This window comes from Arachis hypogaea, chromosome 5 (assembly GCF_003086295.3).
Source record: "Arachis hypogaea cultivar Tifrunner chromosome 5, arahy.Tifrunner.gnm2.J5K5, whole genome shotgun sequence".
Taxonomy (NCBI): domain Eukaryota; kingdom Viridiplantae; phylum Streptophyta; class Magnoliopsida; order Fabales; family Fabaceae; genus Arachis; species Arachis hypogaea.
In genome coordinates, this window is record NC_092040.1 from 107,803,885 (window position 1) to 107,826,963 (window position 23,079).

General features: G+C 32.0%; 2 protein-coding genes across 2 annotated transcripts; both read left to right on the forward strand.

The window, feature by feature from the left end:
* Positions 1–746: 746 nt before the first annotated feature.
* LOC112802581 (two-component response regulator ARR5) lies at positions 747–3,405 on the forward strand. The gene is made up of 5 exons (XM_025845846.2): positions 747–1,169; positions 1,269–1,351; positions 1,468–1,545; positions 1,645–1,715; positions 2,946–3,405. The coding sequence occupies exons 1-5, from the start codon at positions 1,034–1,036 to the stop codon at positions 3,157–3,159; spliced, it is 582 nt and encodes a 193-aa protein (XP_025701631.1). The 5' UTR covers positions 747–1,033; the 3' UTR covers positions 3,160–3,405.
* Positions 3,406–16,406: 13,001 nt separating this feature from the next.
* On the forward strand, positions 16,407–19,449 carry LOC112802582 (formin-like protein 4). The gene is made up of 2 exons (XM_025845847.3): positions 16,407–17,330; positions 18,082–19,449. Exons 1-2 carry the CDS (start codon positions 16,579–16,581, stop codon positions 19,370–19,372), a joined length of 2,043 nt encoding a protein of 680 aa, XP_025701632.1. The 5' UTR covers positions 16,407–16,578; the 3' UTR covers positions 19,373–19,449.
* Positions 19,450–23,079: the final 3,630 nt, after the last annotated feature.

The window sequence follows — 23,079 nt, forward strand, 5'->3', positions numbered from 1 at the left end:
ATTTTATATTAATAATATATTATATTTATATAAACATAAAAATACATATGAAGAATAAGTTACATTGAGATAAAAAACATATAATTAAAATATACTATCTCATTATGTACTCCATGTAAAAATACTAGTATTTCTCTATTTTTATTGTCCGAATATTTCCTTTTTCTCGGTCTCTTGTTCCAAAAGGGCCACGACTTTAAACATGATTCAGGTTAATTTACATGACTCTCCACAATTGGAAACTTTTCATAAAATTTCAGTGTCTTTTGTCTTTGACTTTAATTATAATTAACGGTATAAAATATTTTATATAATTATTTAATTATATTCGTTATTTTAAATAATTATTTATATAATTAATATAAAAAATAATTATTTTTATTAATTTAATATTATATAATTAAATATGTGAACATAATTATTTTATATACAGTACATTAAAATTAAATTTTTAATTTTTACAATATATTAATTAAAAACTGAATTCTTTTATAAAAATATTGAGAGTCATAATATGTGAATCATAAAGAGTCATAGTTTTTTTTTTACTTTCTAAATGTATTTATTTTTTATTTTATATTTTTTATTTATTATTAAAATAAATAAATAATTTTAAATATAATAAATATATAATTATAAATATTAAGTTAAATAGAATAACTTTGTGTTATTAGCATTATTGTTCTTTTAAACTATTAATTATTCTAAAAATTAAATAAATATAATCATATGTGACAAAGAAAAACATATAATTAAAGAAGAAACAACAATAATAAAAGTAGGAGTTTGACAGGGGAAGAGACAAGTGCAGGTGGGATAATCTTGTCTCGTGGATTTCCGATAGAAAACAAAGGAGATCTCTCGCCAGATATGGATCCTCAGAATCTGTCACCTTTCAACCTATAAAGCAAAAGCAACTTCCCCTTCTCTTTCTCAACCAACTCCTCTTTAGTCTTTCTCTGCTTTTCTTCCCAACACACTCTCCGTCTCTCCTTTCTCATTTTTCTTCAAAGGAATATTCTCTTCATCGGAGATGGCAGCTGCCGCCGATCTTTTCATTCAGCGACTGCCTGAAGTGTCCGCGCGTGAGCTTCACGTCCTTGCCGTTGATGACAGCCATGTTGATCGCAAGGTCATTGAACGGTTGCTCAAAATCTCTTCATGCAAAGGTAACAAAATTCGTTGTAGTTGTTTTTATTTTATTTTCATTCCTTGGATTAAAAATTCTGAACTCTAAAGCTTATTGGAACTTGGTTTTAATTTTGCAGTGACAGTTGTGGACAGTGGAACTAGAGCTTTACAGTATCTAGGGTTGGATGAAGGAGAGAAAAATAGTTCAATTGATTTTGATGTAAGCAAAAAAAAAAAAAAAAAAAGAACAAAGGCTTTAAAATTGTGTTACTCTTAATGAATTGAATTGAATTCCACCATGAAAGTGTTGCTTATTTTTTTTCATTTGTTTGACAGGGCATGAAGGTTAATCTGATAATGACTGACTATTCGATGCCGGGAATGACAGGATTTGAACTCCTAAAGAAGATCAAGGTGAGAATCTATGCTGTTATATTGTTTTTGTATGGATTATAAAAGGGGATTTTGAATCTTTGACTGTTAATGTTTACCAATTTATGTTTGTTTAAGCAGGAATCGTCGATATTTAGAGAGATTCCGGTGGTGGTGATGTCTTCTGAGAATATCTTGACCCGAATTGATAGGTAAATAACACCTTCACCTTGTTTTGTTCTAGCTAAGCATGGTTTAGGGTTTAATGATGGTGTTTGTTAATTTCTAGCTGGTTTATAATGATCTAGAATTGTAAAAAATTGAATTCTATTACTCTTTTTGTGGAACATATGTATATGTATGTGTATATAGAACGCAGATCTCTAATTGTGAAAAAGATGTATATTTGGATGATTAGATTAGTTCAAATTACATTATATTCCTTATATTTTCCAATTCAGGTCTGCTCAAACAAAAAATTGCTTGATGTAAAGATGCAAATCTTCCACAAATACAACAATTATAACATTAACACCCTTGTGGGGATCCAGAATTTAGAAATGATAATCGGGAGGAAAGGGTGTCAAAGTTTCTAAGATCCTTTGATATGATAGCCACTTAGGTTTAGGCTGGCATGGCAGTTTGGTTGGGTTGGGGTTAGTGCTAACAAGACATGAGGATAGCATAATAACTTGTTAAACTGGCTAATTTTGAAACTTTTAATAACAACACTAAAAAGTTGAAATTTTCAATGCTTTTCTATTTAGTAAATCTTCTACAAAAATGCTTGGTGTACATAAAAAATCAGCCACCAAATTAGCTATCATATATTTGTGTATATATATACATGTGCTATTTAACTTTTTTTCACTCTGTATTTTATATTTTAATATGTATTTTATATTGGTAGGTAATTTAGTGATTGATTTTTTATGTAGTTGAACTGTCTATCCTAGGTAGGGGCACTTGTTGGCTAGATTAAAAATTTAAAATATCAACCCAAGAGTAAGGTCTAAAGGAATTCTGGGATTGCCAATTATGCTAGGCTGGCAGCAGTTATTGTTTCTCGGTCAAAACAATAATTCACTAGACAACACATGGCCAAATATGATTTTCCCGGGATTTGAGGTTATTGACATTATCACACCCCATGTCCTTGATTTTGCAAGCAATCTTGCAAAGATCATTCAAGTGATACAAATGGATATCTAAAGCATTGAGTAACATGCTGCCCTTAATTGGCAATTTTGACCTCAATGATTGAAGCAGCAGGATCAAATACTGATTCTGACTTGTCTGCTTGTCCACACAGATTATCGGCAACAATTATTGTCATTGCAATATAATTAATAATTGCCATATATAATTGAAATTTTTGTTGCTTGTTTGAGTGGCCATTATGTATAGAATCACTGATGATAGTTCAATTTAATCATTTTCAGTTGCTTGGAAGAAGGAGCAGAGGAGTTTCTGTTGAAACCTGTTAAGTTGTCCGACGTAAAACGTGTGACGGATTTCATCATGAGAGGTGAAGGGATGAAAGGAGGCAAAAGATCTCAAAAACGAAGGCGTTCGGACGATTGCGTTCCATCTCTAACAACTGAACTTTCACCATTGTCTCCATCCACCTTGGCCTCAAAGAAATCTAAACTATGAGAAGTCGTTTTTATCTTATTATTTCTCCATTTTTGCCAGAACCATTGTTCATATACCAAAGCCTCATGATGTAATGTGCATTTTACACTATAGATTGCTGACAATGAGAATTAGGAAAACAAAAGAGACAGAGGATTGAGGTTTTTCCTTCCCCACCCCCACTCTCTTTCCTTGGCTGATTTTGTTGTTGTACATATAAAAATTCATTAATAATTTTGATTAATGAAACATTCTATTTTGAGTCTACTTTATTCTCTATCGTATACTGTTCATCAGAAATTATGTATCCTTTGGAATTTACCAAAGTACTCATTCTGAGCCACAATGTTAGTGTTGTGCATAAGCGTTAAGAAAATACTGTTGTGCATAAGCGTTGAGAAAATAATTATGTTCTAAACTTCTAAGAAGAACTAAGTAAAAGACTAAGATATCCTTCGCACTTTTCCATATCATAATTTGTAACTATATATCCCAAAAGGAGTATAAGGATAAAATTGGTCTGAAAATTGTGTTGCATTGAAATTCTATACTGACGATCAATTTAAAATGTTAAATTTTTAACAGAGACTAGCATTGTGGAGTGTGGACTTAAGGAAATATATGAATAAATAAATAAATAAAACAAAAACATGTACGCAGAGCCTTGAGATTGTAATTTGCTGCTTCGTAGTGCTAGATAAAGATAATAAAATTGTTTCAATGACATCCACAAAACCTAAAGAGATAAACTGCCTAAAATAATATGAATTTTGTAATTAAAATCACAATAGCATTATTGTGAAAATAAAGAAGTATCTTATCAAGTGCTACTACCAAAGGAATTATTACTTACACATAAAGTGCATGTAAGGAATCCTCACAAAAAAGAAATTGCATATAAGGAATAGGTTTCCAAGTGGATACAACTCCAATTGTGACAACTCTAAAATTTATATCCATGATATTGCAAGATCCCAAGATAGTAGTGCATTCTCAATGCGAACAATCATTTTGGGCATTTAAAGGATGCCTTAAAGAAAGACTATACTGCTGATGTTTTTTTTTATTCTTTTTTATTTTTTATATTCTGAAATCTTAACTAGACTTTGTTGCTGAATTTTCATAAAATTAACCTCAAAATTAAAACTAATAATAATAAGAATATTCATTGAAACATGTATTATTTTAAGAGTGCAATATATTTTCATGCCCAAGAATAAGACCAACGAGAATGCTATTTTTAAATTCTAGTACAATTTTGTCTCGATTCTATAATGGGTCTTTATTTAATTTTTCTCATAAAAAAGACGGATATCTATAGATATTGATGTGAAAATTTGTAACTCTACAACTTGACAAATATACCAAATCATATTAAGTAATATCACGGTAAGTGAGTTATCGTTTTTATGAAGATTAAAAGACTAAACAATAATGATTAATTGATTATTCTAATTAGACAAATCAAATGAATAGAAGAACTAGGAATTAAAAGCAAATGTGTAAAACAGAGGCAATAAAAGTAGCAAATAGTGAGTTGTAAAAATAATGATGGTGAGAATGTTAATGTTTCAGAAATATTCACTTCTTAGGAAGTGTGTTCATTTATTTGAGGCATGCAATGATCAATCACGACAAATAATAAATAATCAGATTCCAATTTCTTGGTAATTCAATTTCTCTTAACCTAATTAATCGCTAATTTTTTAGTCAATTATTTAAGAAAAGAGATGAAGCACAATTCTGATTTAATTTCAAAATAAGATTCAAGAATAATCCTTAGGTTAAATTATATGTCACTTATCCAAACTACTCCTAAACAATTGAAACTTACAAAAAATAATAATTTTCAAAAGTTTTCTAATCCAAATTATACATTATACGTCACTTATTCAAACTAGAGCAATTGAAAATCACAAAGTGTTGCACACTCTTTGAAACATTATTACTAGTTAAATAAAAAAAATATGAGAAAGAGTTATACTACATTTTTCAAAACAATATTTAGAATCTAAAACGGAGTTAGAATATTTTTCAAATAATTCTAAATCTTTAGAGATGAAGAACGAAAGCTTAATCATGAAATAGATCAACGCAGAAACTTCAAATAAAGTAAACACTTAGATTAATGATTCATAAAAAGATAAACATAGCTCCTAAATTTAACAAAAAAGATTAGTTACTCATAATCAAAAAAAAATCTAGAATTATGAATTGTAAAAACTGTCGAAGAAAAAAAGAAGAGAAGAAAAAAGAGAACTCACGTATGTGACTCCTCACCTTATATATGTTACCTTAAAACCTAAAATTCAAAATTCAAAACAGAATCAAATTAAAATAGAATCAAATTTAACTAATTAATGTTTTTCTTCTCAAGTCAAGCTTTAGATCCTTCTCTAACTGATCTTCAATCAATGCTTCACATGGGCCTTATACCTAATCTTCAATCCCTCATTTAAGCTTAAAGGCTTAGAGATTAGTGAAGAAAATCAAGAAGCCCCGAAGGGAGAAAGACCCATGAGTTGGACGTGCCATGAAAAAGTTTGATGGTGTGTTAGACTTGAGCTTTCTCATGTTGGACGCATGGTAGGAAGTGAGCTCTCGCAGGAAGCCAAGAATGGCACATCCAATATGTCCTTTCTTGAGTTGAATGTGGCTATGAATTGAGTCCCTGGAAAGTGCCAAGAATGACACGTTGGACGTGTGTGAGGGGGAGTTGGACGTGAGCTTTGAGATGAGCCACTAGAGGTGCATTGAAGGAGGTATGTTGGACATGGTGTGGCTTACGTTGGACATGAGGTAAGGAGGCTTAGAGATGCATTGGACGTGCTGCTAGGCACGTTGAACGTGTGGCTTGAGTGAACCACTAGAGGGTGCCACCAAATGGCACATTGGACGTGCTATGATTTATGTTGAACATGAACTCAAAAGGTAAGTCCCTGATAGCGTTTGTTTTTGGGGACATGGACAACACTTGTTTAAAAAGTGTTTGGAAGCAGAGATATGGACAGTGAACATATTATCTCCGAGACAATTTTTTATACTTTTGTGTCTACTCTTTCACGAAGGACAATGATGGACACGGAATTTGGAAGAGTGGACACGGACAATTTTATAAATTTTGTTTTTCTTTTTTCTATTATTATCCCTTTTTATTTTTCCTATTGCGTTGTTCAGAGATACTTTTTTCTTGCTGTTCTTTCTCTATCTCTTTCTTTTCCAGGTATTCTCTTCTTTCTGTAAAATTTTTTATTAGGGGTAGATAATTCTTTTATTTTTATCGTTTTACTTCAATACCATTTTAACCTTATATTATATTATTTAATTTGTAATAAAAATAATAACAAAAATAATTAATTTTAAAACTTTTGAAAGATAAATATTATTAAAAGTAAAATTGATCTTTTAAAATGTTAAAAAATAATTTATAAATTGTAATTGATTTTATATCATTTAAAGAAAAAATCAATTTTTTATAAAGAAAAATCAGTTTTTAGATAAAAAAATAATTTTTTTTTAAAATAAAAATAGATTTTTATATGAAAAACTAATTTTTTTTATGTAAAAATGGATTTTTTTAAAATTAAATTTTTAATTAAAATTAATTTGACTTATTAACTTAAACAAAATTTTTTATTAATCAAACTCAAATTTATTTTTTTTATTAATCTTAAAAACATGTATTTCTACATATTAATAATAAATTTTAAAATAAAATAATTATATTTATAAATTTTATTTTAATATAAATACTAATATATTTTTTTATTAAAATTTGTTGCCTCTTCAAATATTTTTTTCAAGTTCCGTCTGTACTCCTACGTACTCTCATTTTTTATTAAATTAATTTGTATTGATGTAGAAAATTTGGAATCACAGGGCTATTTTAGTCATTTTATATAATATTTTAGTCTTGTCCATGTGTATCCAAACATATTTTATATAATATTTTAGTCTTATCCATGTGTATCTAAACATAATACTAAACATTACATTAGTGTCTTGTCTATCGTATCCAAACACAATACACAAAAGATAATTTTTATGTTCTGTTTTGTCTCTAAAAACAAACGCAGCCTAGGAGTGTTTTAGGATGGCATGTTGAAACGTACTATGAGGCACGTTGGACAGGGCAAGGATTGTCATCTCTTGGAGCCTTTCTCTTCAATCCAGCAACCTTTTTGTTCAGTCCAGCAATCTTTTTGTTTGCTTTCTCCTTCTTTTGTTCTTGCTTATTTTCATCATTTTTCTATACATACCAAAACTCAAAATAATTTTAAGAAATATTGATTAAAAGCACTAAAATCTTAATTAAGAATAAAAAAATACTACTTTATTCAAAGACTTAATAAAGAAAATAACAAAAGATGCTCATGCATTAGATATCTATAGATATTAAAAAAAAAACATAAACCAATACGATTTAATACAATTTAACATAATCTAATACAATCCAACACAATTTAACTTCATTCACATAATAACAAAACATAATTAAAATCCAATAATAATCTATAAGAGCATTTCTAATGGAATGTTTTTAGAATATCACTTTTTACACTTTCAAGAAGTGAATTGATTTAAAATTGAAATCTACATTGAAGTTGATTTATCAAACAAAACCGATATCATCTTAGAGATACGGTACTGTTTTGGACCTAATCCTCGAGTTCTTCTAATGGCCGAGCTAAGACCTAGCTTCCTGAGTCCAGGCCATCACTACAGCCCAAATTGGTCAGAGACCCCAAAAAGCTCTAACTAATATTTAAACTCAAATACCTCCTTTATCTTAGCCGATAAGATAAGATAAAATAACAACGCAAGCTATATAGGGAGAGTCAGGAGCTCCTTCAGGTACGTCACACATTCCTACCCTCACCTATACTTCTTAGACCCGTTCTGACTTAAACGTCGAAATGTCTTTACAAGTACCACCCTCCATTGCTTCAGAAATCCAATCCTGTCGTTATCTTGGTCAGCGAATCCTTAATCAATCTCACAACCCGTACCAGCAATTTCGTGTACAAATATCACCGTAATGAAAAACCAATAAAATTTGTCACTTGCATATATGTTGATGAATATATTTAAAAATAATATAAAATTCTAAATGAATTAAGACTAAACATTAGAAAAACAATTTTTTCTTTTAATTTGAGATGTTTTAACATATTCGTGGATAGATGTATATATAAAGAGAAAGTATAGGAAACAATGACTTTTGCTAATAATGAGTACAATGAACTTTAAAAGGAAGGTATTTTAAAAATTAAAAATCAAATTTTTAATTAATTATTTAATAATTATTTAAATTCAAATTTTGAAATTTAAAAAATTAAGATTAGTAGTTAAATTCATTCACATTACGTATAATAACTCTAATCTCATAATAATCACCGGATTTCCCCTCCCTCTCGTGCCACCGCACCCTCATCTTTGCCATTCCACCCCCTCCACGCCGACCGTGCTGTCGCCGCTGGAGGAGACTGCTGACACCACCGAAGCCAGCCCTCGTGCACTTGTTTATCTATAGCAGGGACGGATCCATCCGCAGCCATACCCGTGTCTCCCCTTGCCGCCGCGACACCCGTCGGATGTGCCGTTGTTGCCACAACCACGCACCAACTCTCACTGGAGTGATGATGTCGGGATTCGTGACGAACCTGATCGGGATCCACTCGATTTTTGGGGCACTCATGTTCGGATTGACGATTCTGAAGGGAGGGGATTTCACAGAGAGACTGATAGAGGATCGAGGATTTCGTGTCTAGGTTGTTGCTGCCACTGTACTTCGCTTCGAGTGGGGTTGAAGACTAACGTGGCAAAGATACGTGGCAGGAAGGTTAGTGTATCGGATTCAAGATATCAAGAAGGCGAGTGCTTTGTTTTATGGTGTTGCGGAGGTTTCCGGCCAACTTGGCTTTCTTGCTTTCTTGGATTTTGCATTTTTGCTCCACTTACGTCTTCAAGGTATATACATCAACGAATGAATTTAGATGCTGGATGTTCAATTCACTAGGTATGTAGATGGTTATTTTAATTCTTAGTTGGATGGTTGTTTTGTTTGATTCAGTTTAAGTATATACAATTAACAAATGTTGGATGATCATTTCACTAAGTAGTCGGATGATTATTTTAATAACTACGTGGGTGGTTGTTTGATGGCCAGTAAGAAAATTTCTAACGCCGGAGAGGTAGGATGATTGATGAGAATGGGGTAGCAGACGTTGGGAGAGGGGGAAGAGGGTGTTTGAATAAATTCCATTGGTAAATTAAGGTTGGGATGATTAATTTTTTAAAATAGTTGTTTGCATTTTTTTTGTTTTATTGAGCCAAATTTAAAATTTATTGTACACATTATCAAGATTCCTCGTTGTCTCTCTAACGGAGTTCATATATAAACTAGGGTAATTAAAAAATGAGGAAGTATAGAGAGTTAATGGAGTATCTGTACAATGTGTATAATAGGGATTTAGGTATGTTCGATTCAGTAGGATATGGTACTCGGATGGTTATTCTGGATTGTATGGGTATACTGTGTTTGAGAAATTAATAGTATTTAACCTTAAATAATCATTTTTTAACTCATATTTGGCTAAATAAATAGTCTATTATATATATTGTACAAATACTCCATTAGCTTCTGAGCAGAATTCTTAAAAAAATTTACATTTACAAAATTTTAACAGGTCGTATGACGCGGGTATCTATACCCCATCCTTGTTTCCATTTATTAGTTGATCGTAGTTTGTATGTTGCGAGTCTCCATTTATTCCTCCATCATGGATAATTCTAGCAGATTGACGGACTTTTTTTCCTTTTCCAAACTTGACTAACTCTTAGACCTTATTAAATTCCGATAAAGGAAGAAATAAAAGTCTTTCATCAAGGATTTTACTATTATCAGGTTCAAAATCAAAACATTAATTAATGGATTAAAATATTCATCATCTTCAGTCTTGACCAATTTATGTTCACGTATTTTTTAACTCCAATGTTGATATGATGCCACTCGGCAGCTTGCAAGTGAGTCCGAATTCTTTCATTGATTGTTAAAATGTCCTAATTGATTGTTTTTTGACAGATCCTAAGCGATTCTTGAAGATGACGCCATTACAATACTTCAACAACCAAAAGAAAATGAGACAATACCTTGAAAACAAGACGCACATTTGCATTGCCAAATTATGGTTCGCCATAAAAACTAACCATTAGTACAATAAATAAGTTGGTTGATAACCTTTCAGCCTTCAAATGGATCACAATGCACAATCAATATATATAGTTTCCTCACAAGAAGTTATCATTTGGCTCGTGCATGTAGTTATGTAAATGATCATTAAAATAAGTCAAACATCAGCTATGTGCACAAGCACAATTAACAATTCCAATAAAAAATTCAAGTTAGGACGGCTTTAACCATTATATTGCACCAACTATGAACAATGCGTACATTAAGATTTGGCCGACTATGTAATTTTTTAATTATTATTTAAGAGACAAATTATTAGATGTCACTGCTTAAAACTAATAATAAAAGAAGGAGACGATTTTAATAAAGACGCTAAAAATATCTTTTTAAAGACGTTCACATATGTCATATTATTATTGGACATCTTTATTAAACCGGTTAATAATTTATTTTTTATTATAAACCAGAATAAAATCGGTTTATTATAACAACAATAATAAACCCAATTATCTGCATTATAATTATTAGATCTGATTTGATCCGATCGAATTATACTATCTAAATCTAATTTTTTGTTTTTCGGACATTTAAATCCTTAAAAATTTAAAAAACAATTAAATCCCTACAAAAATTAGGTTTATTGTTATTGTTATAAAAAAAATTAATTTTATTCTAATTTGTTAAAAAATTAAAAAATAATTGATTCATTAATATATTTAATAATAATGTAACACGTAAATATCTTTATAAAAAGATATTTTAAACATTTTCATGAGAGCATCCTCGTAAAGAAAAGGGTATTAGTGGGTCATATTAGTTTTATGAGCATCCAAGAATAATTTTTCTAATTTACGGTTCACAAACTATATTATGAGTATATGTCACTTCGGTGTTATGACTTTGATAGTATCTACTATTTATGAAAAATTAACTGCAAGAACAGTTAAGAATAATAAATTAAGAAAAGTGGCCAGTTATATTAAAATTATTAAAAAGGATCTAAACCTATTAATTAGAAATTAAGCTTAAAAAGACTTAAACCTATTAATTAGAAATTAAAAAAAAATATGTCTTTTTTTTTATCAAAAATAGGAGATTCAAATTCATAATTTCTTAATTGAGTATGAAGACACTATGCCATTTAAATTATTATTTATTGGCGATTACATCTCTCTTTTACCTATTACATAATAATGCCCTTTTATTGATGTTTAAAGTTTTTCAACACCTTACATTACTGAATTTTCTTGTCTGCCTCATTGAGCGGTTATTACACATCTAGATCATTTTTGAGATATTGGATTACGTATAAAATCGTGCTGAATAATTTCTTGATCTTGTTTGAAGCAACTAATTTTGACGATATGAAGATGATTGCAAATCATTATTCATAAAACTAACTTCTGAATTTTATTTGAATTTAAATTTTCATAGTTAGGATGAATTACTATTATAATAGTAAGTTTTATATACTAATATATAGGAGGTGAAAACTTAGATATATTTATTTTTATGTAAAATTAATATTAATTATAAACATATCAAATTTTTTAACAATTTTCAATTATTAATTTTATATAAAAATAACTACACTTATGTTTAGAATAAGATGATTAAAATTTGATTTGAGTTTTATTGTCCATTGGTTGTCTGTTATCTTTTAGTTATGTGTTAATACTTAATATTTATTCCATAAACACAAACCATGACAAACAATAGCTGTGCTCAATTCTAATTGATGGAGCTGGCACTCATCACAACATCATTGAAATTGTCAGCATCCATCGACAGTAGATACATTGTAAACACTACCACACCAACATATTGCGTAATAGGAAACATTAATATTTAACTTTTTAAAAAATCTTATTTTAAAATTTTAAAAAATTATATTTGCGCTAAAAAAATATGCCCTCTCTTATTCCAATTCCTCACGCCAAGACCTCTTCCTCCAACTCCTCTCGTCGTGACGCCGTGCCATTCTCTTCTAACTCCTCTCGTCGTGCCGTCGTGACGCCTTTCAATTTTTTGATGTTTCCTTTCTCTCGTCCACACCACTTCGAAGCCGCTTTTATGCACGTTTTTTCTTTTTTTTTTTTTAAGTTTTGAAGGATTTTTTCTTAGTTTTCATATTTTTTTTTGTGAATGAATGACCATTTGTACCCATAAGAGATGAAAACGCTGATATTTATACTCATGATAGCTCGAAACTAACCTTGTACCCATGAGAGATGCTGTCCCTGTGACAAAAGTGCCCCGCCTTGGATTTGAGCTTGGTTCGTGCCTTTCCGAACCTACGTGGCACTCCAAAACCCTCCCCCCAATCTGAGCCAACCATTCACCATCATCATCTTCATCTTCTTCACCATCACCATTACCATAACCTCCATCACCATCACCTTAGCACCGCCACAGCCACCTCCCTTCACCACAACCTCCGGCGACAACCCACACCGCCGTGCCCCTTTCTCTTCTTCTTCCTCTCTTCTCACCTCCGCTGAGCCCAGAAATCACAGCGCCAGCTCCTCCTCTCCACCAAAACAGCAAAATTTTCAAACACCAGCATGAATCAAAATACACCTAAATCCACTAACATGCATTTCTAACTAACCAAATTAAGCAAAATGAACTAAAAGCAATACAATGAAAGAAAGAGAACTCAGGAAAAAACGCAGGGGATGGAAAATTATTCTTCTGCAATTGTTCCACACAACCTCCAAAATCAGAACTCCATGGAGCTCAAACTCCACTCATCAATGGCGTCACTGGGACCGTTCTCCGCAAATTAAACACCGTCATCTCATCCCATTCCAAATTCCCACACTTCTCTCCTCCGAAGCCCTCCAATTGCTCTCTCCCTTCCACTCCCCTATGCTCCTACGCTGTTCCCGATTCTAAGAACCCCACCACCAACAGCAACAAGGTCCAACCCCGCCGTAAAAACGCCATCCCCACTGGTCATTTCGCTCAAAAGACCCAAACTTCACGGAATCTTCCCAGAGAACCAAAACCCAAACTTGATAATACTCATAATAGGGTCGACAAGAACCGCCAAAACGCGCTGTTTGATGCAACCACCCTGAACGTTAATTTGATTGAGTTGTGCGAAGAGGGTAAGCTCGCTGAAGCTTTGGAACTCATGGGTCAAGGTTCTGTTGCTGATTATGGTGTTTTTCTCGCCATGTTGAATTTGTGCCAGGGTACGAGATCGCTTGAGTATGGGAAAAGAGTTCATGAGTTCTTGAGAAGATCGAGGTTTCGAGGGGAGGTTGAATTGAACAATAGGTTGATTGGAATGTATGGAAAATGTGGTAACATGAATATTGCACGCAAGGTGTTTGATTGAATGCCAGAGAGAAACATGAGTTCTTGGCACTTGATGATCATTGGATACACTGAAAATGGCGCTGTGGTTTCTGCGCTTAGCGGAGGTGAGAAGAGGGGAAGAAGAAGAGAAAGGGGCGCGGCAGTGTGGGTTGTCGCCGGAAGTTGTGGTGAAGGGAGGTGGTTGTGGCGGTGTTGAGGTGATGGTGATGGAGGTTATGGAGGTTATGGTGATGGTGATGGTGAAGAAGATGAAGATGATGATGGTGAATGGTTGGCTTAGATTGGAAAAAGGGTTTGGGAGTGCCACGTAGGTTCGGAAAGGCACGAACCAAGCTCAGATCCAAGGCGGGGCACTTTTGTCACACGGACAGCATCTCTCATGGGTACAAGGTTAGTTTCGAGCTGTCATGGGTACAAATGTCAGCATTTTTATCTCTCATGGATACAAATGGTCATTTATTCTTTTTTGTTTATGTTTTGGATATTTCATATTGTTATTCGATACTTCTAAAATTTAAACATTCAAAATCCGAGTATAAAAAATATTTGAAATGATGTCTTTTTTAAGAGTTTTCTTTTATATTTTTATATACATTCTTAAAAAAAGTATCTGCTGGCGGCGGACAATGACTGAGCGACTAACGATGATGGGCAGTGCGGCACAGCGCCGCAGTTATGGCGTGACACAAAAGTTGAGACAAACATAATTAACTATTCCCTGTTATAACTAGCCATTATGATGAACATTATAGGAATCAATCAAATATGATATTAAGCTATTATCATAACAAACATAACTAACTATTGTCTATTATAACTAACTATTATGATGAGCATTATAGAAATTAAATCAATCAAGTATGATATTAAACCAAGTTAGAAAAGAATCTATACAATCAAAATAGCAAGTAATGCACTCCAAAATCAGATCATATTCATAAGGAGTTGCTGCATTCGAACTTGATGAGGAACAAAGAAAGGAAGATCTTCTCCTTAATGCCAACAGCTATAAGCATAATTGGTGCAACGGCTAGTTTTGTGAAAAAAAAAATTATATCGATCTTAAAGAAGAGTATATCAATCTCTATATAAGATAATTAAATGAAAACAAGAAAAAAGGCAACTATTGAAATAAACTCTGATTTGATACACAAAGTCTATTCCTTTGTTATATTTCAGGCTTAGTTTGGTAAAAGTTTTACTTTTCAAAAGTTGTAATATTTATATTTGGTAAATCAAATTAAAAATAACTTTCAATAAACACAGGCAACAACAATTGCGTTTGGTAAAATAGCTTTTAAAATTTAAAAATACTATAATGAACATAAATACAAGCATTAAATTTGAAAATTAGTTAACATATGAGGTTATATTAGATTTTTAAATTTTGAAAAGCACAAGCCAACTTTAAAAATCTTTATCTTAGATGCTTTCAAAAGTATTCCGATCTTTTAAAAGCTGCAAGTACAAGCACATAATCTTTTTGATTTACCAAACACAAAATAAAGAACTTGAACTTTTAAAAAATACAAGCATCTCTTCGAAAAACTTTACCAAATCAAACCTGAGTGTGTTCTTGTTCTCTTGTGTTTAGAATTACGATCAATTTAAAAGATAAAAAAGGCAAAGAGAGGAATTTATACAAAAGCCAAAATTCAATCATTGTTTGAATGTTTGTATTCGAAAGTGTGCTGGTTAGAGTATACTTGGTTTTCCTTAACTAGGTTAGATTAGCACCTAGGTAATATACTAAGCATGGAATAGCTTAGATGGTTTATAAGAGTGTGAGTCTTTTAGAATTGATGATTGCAATCTATTTTTATTACAGTGAAAATTCTACCATTATTGTGGTGGAAACTGAACTTAGATTATCATGACTGAATCAGAATATATCGAGGCGTCATTCTTCTCCTTTTCTCTTTTTTCACTGTTTCAATTCTGTTATACATTTACGAGACAAAACCAGAAATAATCTCATAAAATCAAATTTTACATAACTTGTTTATTCAAATCTAAAAGTTGTTCCATGATTCAACTCCTTTCGATCTCAACTCACTTGGAATTTTCAAAGGTAATACTAAATGCCACGGATAAGAAACGTGGAAGAGAAGGTAAAGGATTTTGTAGTTGTTTTTTTTTTTATTATTGTAAATGAAAGTAAAAGTGAGATTAGGATTACTCTTGATTTAGAATCGTATTTTTTTTTACTTGTTGAGCTTCTTTTGTAATGCATATACTAATTAATTGCAGTTAACTGATACTCTAATTAATTATCTAATAAAATTAATTTTATAAGTATCTATTTATTTTCTTATCTTCTTAGTATATTACTATTCAAAAAATATTATTTGTGCATTAAACAATAAATATTTTTTTATACTTGTATAAAAATACAGTTATTATTAATTAATTATATATTTAAATTATTTTTTAGTTAACAAAAACAAAGAGAATACATGTTTGATTATTTAAAAAAGGAGAATGCTAGGTAAACAATGACCATTTTAAACAACATGAACAACCATCAATCAAATAAAAAACACATTACACTTTTAAATTAACCATCTAAATTTAAATATTAAAATAACCATACGTACACCTAGTGAAATAAACATCTAATATATCTATTGTTCACAGTGTTTAGTATTTTTATTATCTATTTATACTTTTTCTTTAAAAAATTCTGATATGAAAATTGTATTTGTTGTAAAGGGGTAACCAAACATTGTTACTAACTTACTATCCTTGTACTACTTTATTTTCTTCTCCTCTGCTCTTCGTATTCTATAGTATACTACTCCTTCAAGACAATCATTAGTGGCTAGTAGTATTATATAATATGTGGAGTTCGTTCCTTTAGAAGAACAATCAACAAATAAACATTGGATTGGAACCTTAATTACCAATTCACAAATTTATCAATGTCAGACCCTAGTTATGCAATTGCAAAGGCTGTGGCTGCTACAGCCGGAGCTATGTTACTTATTGCAGGGATTTTCTTTTACTTGTTCCAAAAATATGCACTTGCTACGTACCCCAAGAGGAACAAATTTCCATATGATTATGAGGGTATAAGGAAACTTGTTGGCGGCAATGTGAAGGGACTAATTATGGAAGAAAATGGGGTTGATGTTCTTTACATGTTGGACATTGGAGGCAAAGAGTTGGTAACGGGATTCACAAGTAGTAGCTTCGATCCTAGTTTTGAAGATCATGATTTAGAACAAGAAAAGAGAATTGATGTTGTGGTCCAAAGATCCAAAATATCAAAGCCTAAGGTGATTCTAGAACCTCCACTTCCTCCACTATCACAAGCTTCACCAAGAATTGATCAAGAGAAGAAAACTCAACCACCACCTCCACCTCCGCCTCCACCTCTTCCACCACCGCCTCCTCTCTCTCCACTACCACCGCCGCCGGCACCAAAGGCAGTGCCACCTGGTCCACCTCCACCTCCAAAGGCTGGTGGCTTCAGTTCATCATCCTTGAAGCCCCCACCTGTGCCTAAAGGGAAACCAAGCAGCCAAAGAACCAAAGAGGGTATTCTAGGAGAGAGCTCAAGAGAGAAGAAGGGTGCCGGCGAAACAAGGCTTAAGCCTCTACATTGGGACAAAGTTATGGCTAATGTTGATCATTCAACAGTGTGGGATCAGATCAACGACGGTTCTTTTAGGTATGTCACACAGGGTTTTAAATTGTGGTTGCATTTGCAGGATGAATCTCAACACTTGCAGTGTGTTTTTTGTTTTAATTTTCTTTTGAGGTGGAAACTCAGGTGCAGTCGATGAAGTTGATATCTGAGAGTCGTTAAATGATTTGACTGATTTGACTAAATTTTCATCTAACGGTTCTGAAGTATCAACTTCACATGAAGTTTTCACCTTCTTTTGATCGTGGCAATGATTTAATTACACTGACATCAATTTATATGAATTAAAAAGTGAAAACTTTCGGAAAGTAGTCTTCATGTAAAGTTGGATAGTTGAAATCATCTTATGATAACTTAGTCAAATATATTAAGTTATCTAAAAGTTCTTAATTATCAATTTCACATAAAAACAAATCATATTGAGTTTCCAGTGCATTAAAAACACTACAATTGAGGTATCATGAGATTGAAATGGTAATTGCATCTGCAAAATTGTGACCACATGATATGTTCAATTACAGCCTAATGCAAATGTAATGGTGACGGCAACCATAATATGGGTGTTTATTTGAATGATAAAATCTTAATATGAAGATGATATTGTGAACCGTTAAATAGTTCAATTATATAAATATAAAAAATTATCTACCGATTCTCAATATCATTTTAACATGAAAAATGTCATCAGAGTAATCATCCTACAATATAGTGGCCACATTATGATGCGGCAATTTGAAACCAGATTGTTATGATTGTTTTTTCTTTGCATTTACAGGGTTGATGATGAGCTCATGGAAACACTCTTTGGTTATTCAACCACCAACAAAACTCAAGAAAGAAACAAAAGTGTCTCAACTATGACAAAGTCCAACTCCAACACACCAACTCAAACATTCATTTTGGAGCCAAGAAAATCCCAAAACACTGCAATTGTTCTAAGATCACTTGCCACCTCTCGCAGGACTATCTTGGAAGCACTACTTGACGGCCAAGGACTAAGCCTAGAGACGCTCGAAAAGCTCACCAAAATAGCTCCCACACCAGAAGAAGAATCCAAGATCATGCAGTTCAATGGCAACCCTGAAAAGCTTGCAGACGCCGAGTCTTTCCTCTACCACATCCTCAAAGCAGTTCCAACTACATTCCGTCGTCTCAAAGCCATGCTTTTCAGGTATACTTATGACTATGAAGTTCTTCAACTGAAAGAATATTTGCAAGCACTCGAAATGGGTTGCCGGGAACTGAGAACTAGTGCTTTGTTCCTGAAGCTTCTTGAGGCAATTCTCAAAGCTGGGAACAGAATGAATGCGGGAACATCAAGAGGGAATGCAAAAGCATTCAATTTGAGTGCTCTTAAAAAACTCTCTGATGTGAAAAGCACAGATGGAAAGACTAGTTTGCTTCACTTCATAGTGGAACAAGTGGTTCAATCAGAAGGTAAAAGAAAAGCTATGTACCAAAGAATCAATGGCGAAAAAGAACACATAATGCTTGGTTTTGCAGCCCTGGATGGGTTAAGAGATGAGGTATCTGAAGCAAAGAAAGCAGCGAGTATAGAGTATCAAACTTTTATCACAATGTATTCCAATCTCAATTCTCATGTTATTGAAATCAAGGAGATTGTAACAAAATGTTGTGGCAGCAGCAACACTAGCGTTGATGGGTGTGGTGGGTTTCTAAAGGAAATGAAAGGGTTCATAGAGGAATGCGAGGAAGAGCTTAAGGTTGTGAAAGAAGAGCAAACAAGGATCATGGATCTTGTGAGGAAAACTAATGGTTATTATCTACCAGGAACATTTTTATCTAAAGATAACAGCAATTTGACGAACCCCTTTGAATTGTTTGTGATTGTGAAAGATTTTGTTGATATGGTGGATCAGGCTTGTGTGGAGCTTAAAAAGAAGATGGAAAAGAAGGGTGTTGTAGGAACAGCAGAAGGTGGATTGGAACCACTACCTTTGTCTCCTTCAAAGAGGGTACCACCTAGATTTCCCAACTTTGATTTATATTTTTCGTCAAATGTGTTGGAATCTACTTCCTTCAGCCAATCAGAAGATGATTCCTGAAGCGTGTTTTTATGCACTTGTTTGTCTCCTTTACATAATATCCTGTTAGACACAAATGCCATTATACGATGACAACGGTTACAACTATGTTTTGTGTATATTAAAAATTAATTATTAATATAAAATGTGTTAAAATATAAATACATATTAAAAATGAATTAAACAATATATATATTTATATATAAATATAAAGTAACAGATTTGATAAGTGATTTCTTTTACACATAATATTTTTATAACAGTTATCTTAACAAATTTTTTTTTTGGGTAGTGTTGTTGTGGCTATCCTCCTTAAAAAGTGTTAATTGTTTCTTTTCTTCTTTTAACTTTTAACGTAGGTTGTCATTTTGATTGACTTTGAGACTTAAGAAGGACTAAAATTTAAGGAAGGTGAAATATATTCTTTTAAGTTGCAGTTTCTGTGAAGATTTATGACTGGAAAGATGTTTTGTTATTGATAGTCTTTGGACGAAGAGTAGAACATGTTACGTCATAGAATTAAAGTGTAGATTGGTTTGCGTTCGAGCAAGCTGAAAATGAGTCTGGTTGAGTAGCGTTTTGCATTAAATGAGTTTGATTTATCTTGTCAGCTGTGAGTATGGCACCCAAATTTAGGTCTACTAGTTCGCTTTATAAATTATAATTTAAAATTAGAAATTGTTAATACAAACATACAGATCAAATGTCAGTGATCGTTTTGACAACAAAATAACAGATGAGAATGGCATCATGGGAATTGACACAAGACGTCCGGATTCAAATAGTGACGAGAATTGTAGAAATGAAGAAAGTTGAACCAAACTGACCGATTGAACCGGTTTAACTGGGAACTGATATCTAATACGACTCGGTCCGTAAATAAAACCGTCTTTTGTAAGAATCGCTAAAGAATCGGAAAATCGTTTGGGAACCGTGAATCAAACCGAACCGAAACCGGACGGTTCTTGGAAGAAGAAGGCGATGGAAAAAAAAAAAAGAAAAAGAAAAAGACAGCGGACCAAAAAAAAGGAAAAAGAAGATGGCGGTGGACGCCGGAACAGGCGCAGACGGTGAAGGTGGCAGAACGATGATTGAGAGGGGAAGGAAAAATCGAGAAAGATGGGGAAGGAGAATACTATAAGGCTATAACAAAATATAGCACAAGACAAATCAAAACGAGAATCAAGGAGAGTAAGTTTCAATAACAAGCATTTATAAAGTTTTAAACATCCAAGGAAGGATTAAAGCAACAAAGACCTCAAGCCTTGCAAAGAAAAATGGAAAATGCTCCTTGGCGGCCACTGCAAATATTATGAGAAGAAACAGCCACACATAGATTCTACTCGGGCAATTGAAATATTCGGGTTAGTAATTGAAGGAGTTCTAGCTTCTAGGCTTTCTCTTTTGTGTTTTTGGGCTGACAACAAGAATTTTTTTTCCTAATTTAAGCAAGATTTGTCGTCTTCTTTTTTTCTTTCTTTTTTTTTAAATTTGTTTCTTTTTCAATATTTTACTTCAATTTAATTCTGTTTGATTCAATTTTATGATATTGTTCTTCATTTTTACTCACTTCTATGTTTTCAATTACTTCAGTTCTGTTTAATGTTACTTTGACTTTTCTTCTTGTTAAACATTTCTTTGTGCAAGTTTATCATAATTAATGCAAAAATTCATTTTTTTTATTATTTGTAAAGTTAGTATTGATACTAAAGTCAATAAGTCTTGGATTGAGCTCACTTTTTTAGAAGAGTAGTATCTATTTTTTGAATTGAGATCACTAATATAAATATGATCCACACCTATATTAAAATTGAACAAAAATAAAGTGAAACAAATTGACACATCCGATAAGACTTTGGACTAAGGTACGCAAATGTTGAAGCAGCCTCTCCAGCCATCAACAAAGGTCGAAAAAAAGAGAAAACTCATAGTATTTATGTTTTAAATTTTTAATAACCGAGTATAAAGACAAACTTGCAAATTTGTTATATACTGCAAAGTTAGAGATGACTATATGGAAGAATGAAGTTGGGCTAAATATTGATAAAATATTAATGGAACATATAGTTAGAAGTGAGTTTTTTAAAGCAGTTTTGATATGGAGATCATAATGTTATGGTTAGAGGGTCAAATGTTGTTGTATGTGTGAATCTACTATGCAAATAATGTACCTATCTTAAATGGCAAATGACTGAAATTTTATATCCACATGTTTGTGTTGCAATCAAAATATTACATGGCAACATCTACATTTATGTAGAGTAGTGCTATCTGAAAGGCTCACAAGAAAAGATTTATGCGAATAATATGATCCCAATTGAAACTCATGATGTGTCTGATGTCAACAACTTAATTCTAACAGATTGGAAAAATAATATTTTTCTCATGCCACTTACAACAACTCGTCCTCCAAAAAGACCATACAAAAAGTTCCAAGAGTCACAATTTCAAGATGTGAATGTTAACAAATGTAGCCGATGTGATTAGAGTGGTCATAATCGTTCTAAATGTAGAAATCCTAATCCAAAAAGAATATGAGTTGTTTTGGATAGTTCTAACTTTATAGATTGTCACATTTAGAATTGCAATGTCGGTGTTTTTTAAGATATGCATATGAAATGATTCTACTTTAATTTTAGTTGTATTTGTGAAAGTCTGCACTTGAATTTTGTAGTTTTCCTTTTATTTTTAATTATATTTATGTAATCTTACACTTGAATTTTGTAGTTTTAGGTTGATTTTAATAGCGTTTTTGCAAATTATGCATTAGGTTTATCAAATGACAAAATTCTATAATTCTGCATTAAAGTTGTTGTACTTAGTAAATAAAAATCTGCAATTCTGCATTAATTCTATGATTTTGCACTAATATTCTGTAATTTTCTGTACAAACTCTGCAACTTTGCACTAAAATTGTGTAACTATGGTCATAATTAAACAAAAGAATCTTAGAAACAGAAACATTTTTTTATAAAATTTTCAATTGATATTTCATTACAAGTCAAACATCCAATGAAAATGAATAATTGTGCTTCTATATCAGTCTTCCAATAAAATTAGACCACTCTAATGTTTTCATACCACTATTTCTTATGCTTCATTGTACAAGTACACTGTAAAAAACAACAATCATTAAGTACAAATACATTGCAAAAAGTGTAACTAAAGGATTGATCAAAACCAGAACAATCTTCTTCTAACACTCCATCATGATCTAACAATGCATTCTTATTCTTAGTCTAACTGAAGTCCCAAACACTTCATTGCTCCAATAGTTATCATCTTGCATGTATTCCTAAAGACTGGGGTCAAGCTATTGCCCCTACAACAAACACTGAATATGATGCACAGAGGAACCAATAGTTGGTTAAAACCTTACTTTAGAAACAGAAATTCCATCTTCAAAATTACCGAAGACATCCTGCAATTTTTTTGTGTAAACATAATCAAGAGTCATGATATATAATCTGGTTCTTCTAATTAGACAAATGGAAAAAAAATGCTACAATCATAAGCAACGCCAAAACATTGTGTTTAAAGTCCAAAAAAAAAATTTCAACACAACTTTAGAAACAAAAGCTAATCCATCTTTATTTTTAGTCTTATACCAAACACACCTTATAGAACATAAACCCTTCAAATTCAGATTCATTCATTTATTTTTTAATATACACAACAAATATTATTAGAGTTGTTACTAGGGCCAAAAATAACGCTCTTAACATCGT

Bases quoted from the DNA above. Each gene is read 5' to 3' on its own strand.
- LOC112802581 (XM_025845846.2), top strand. From the start codon at position 1,034: ATGGCAGCTGCCGCCGATCTTTTCATTCAGCGACTGCCTGAAGTGTCC. The intron at 1,170-1,268 runs GTAACAAAATTC...TTAATTTTGCAG, and splicing joins CAAAATCTCTTCATGCAAAG to TGACAGTTGTGGACAGTGGA. The intron at 1,546-1,644 runs GTGAGAATCTAT...TTGTTTAAGCAG, and splicing joins AACTCCTAAAGAAGATCAAG to GAATCGTCGATATTTAGAGA.
- LOC112802582 (XM_025845847.3), top strand. From the start codon at position 16,579: ATGTCAGACCCTAGTTATGCAATTGCAAAGGCTGTGGCTGCTACAGCC. The intron at 17,331-18,081 runs GTATGTCACACA...TTGCATTTACAG, and splicing joins ATCAACGACGGTTCTTTTAG to GGTTGATGATGAGCTCATGG.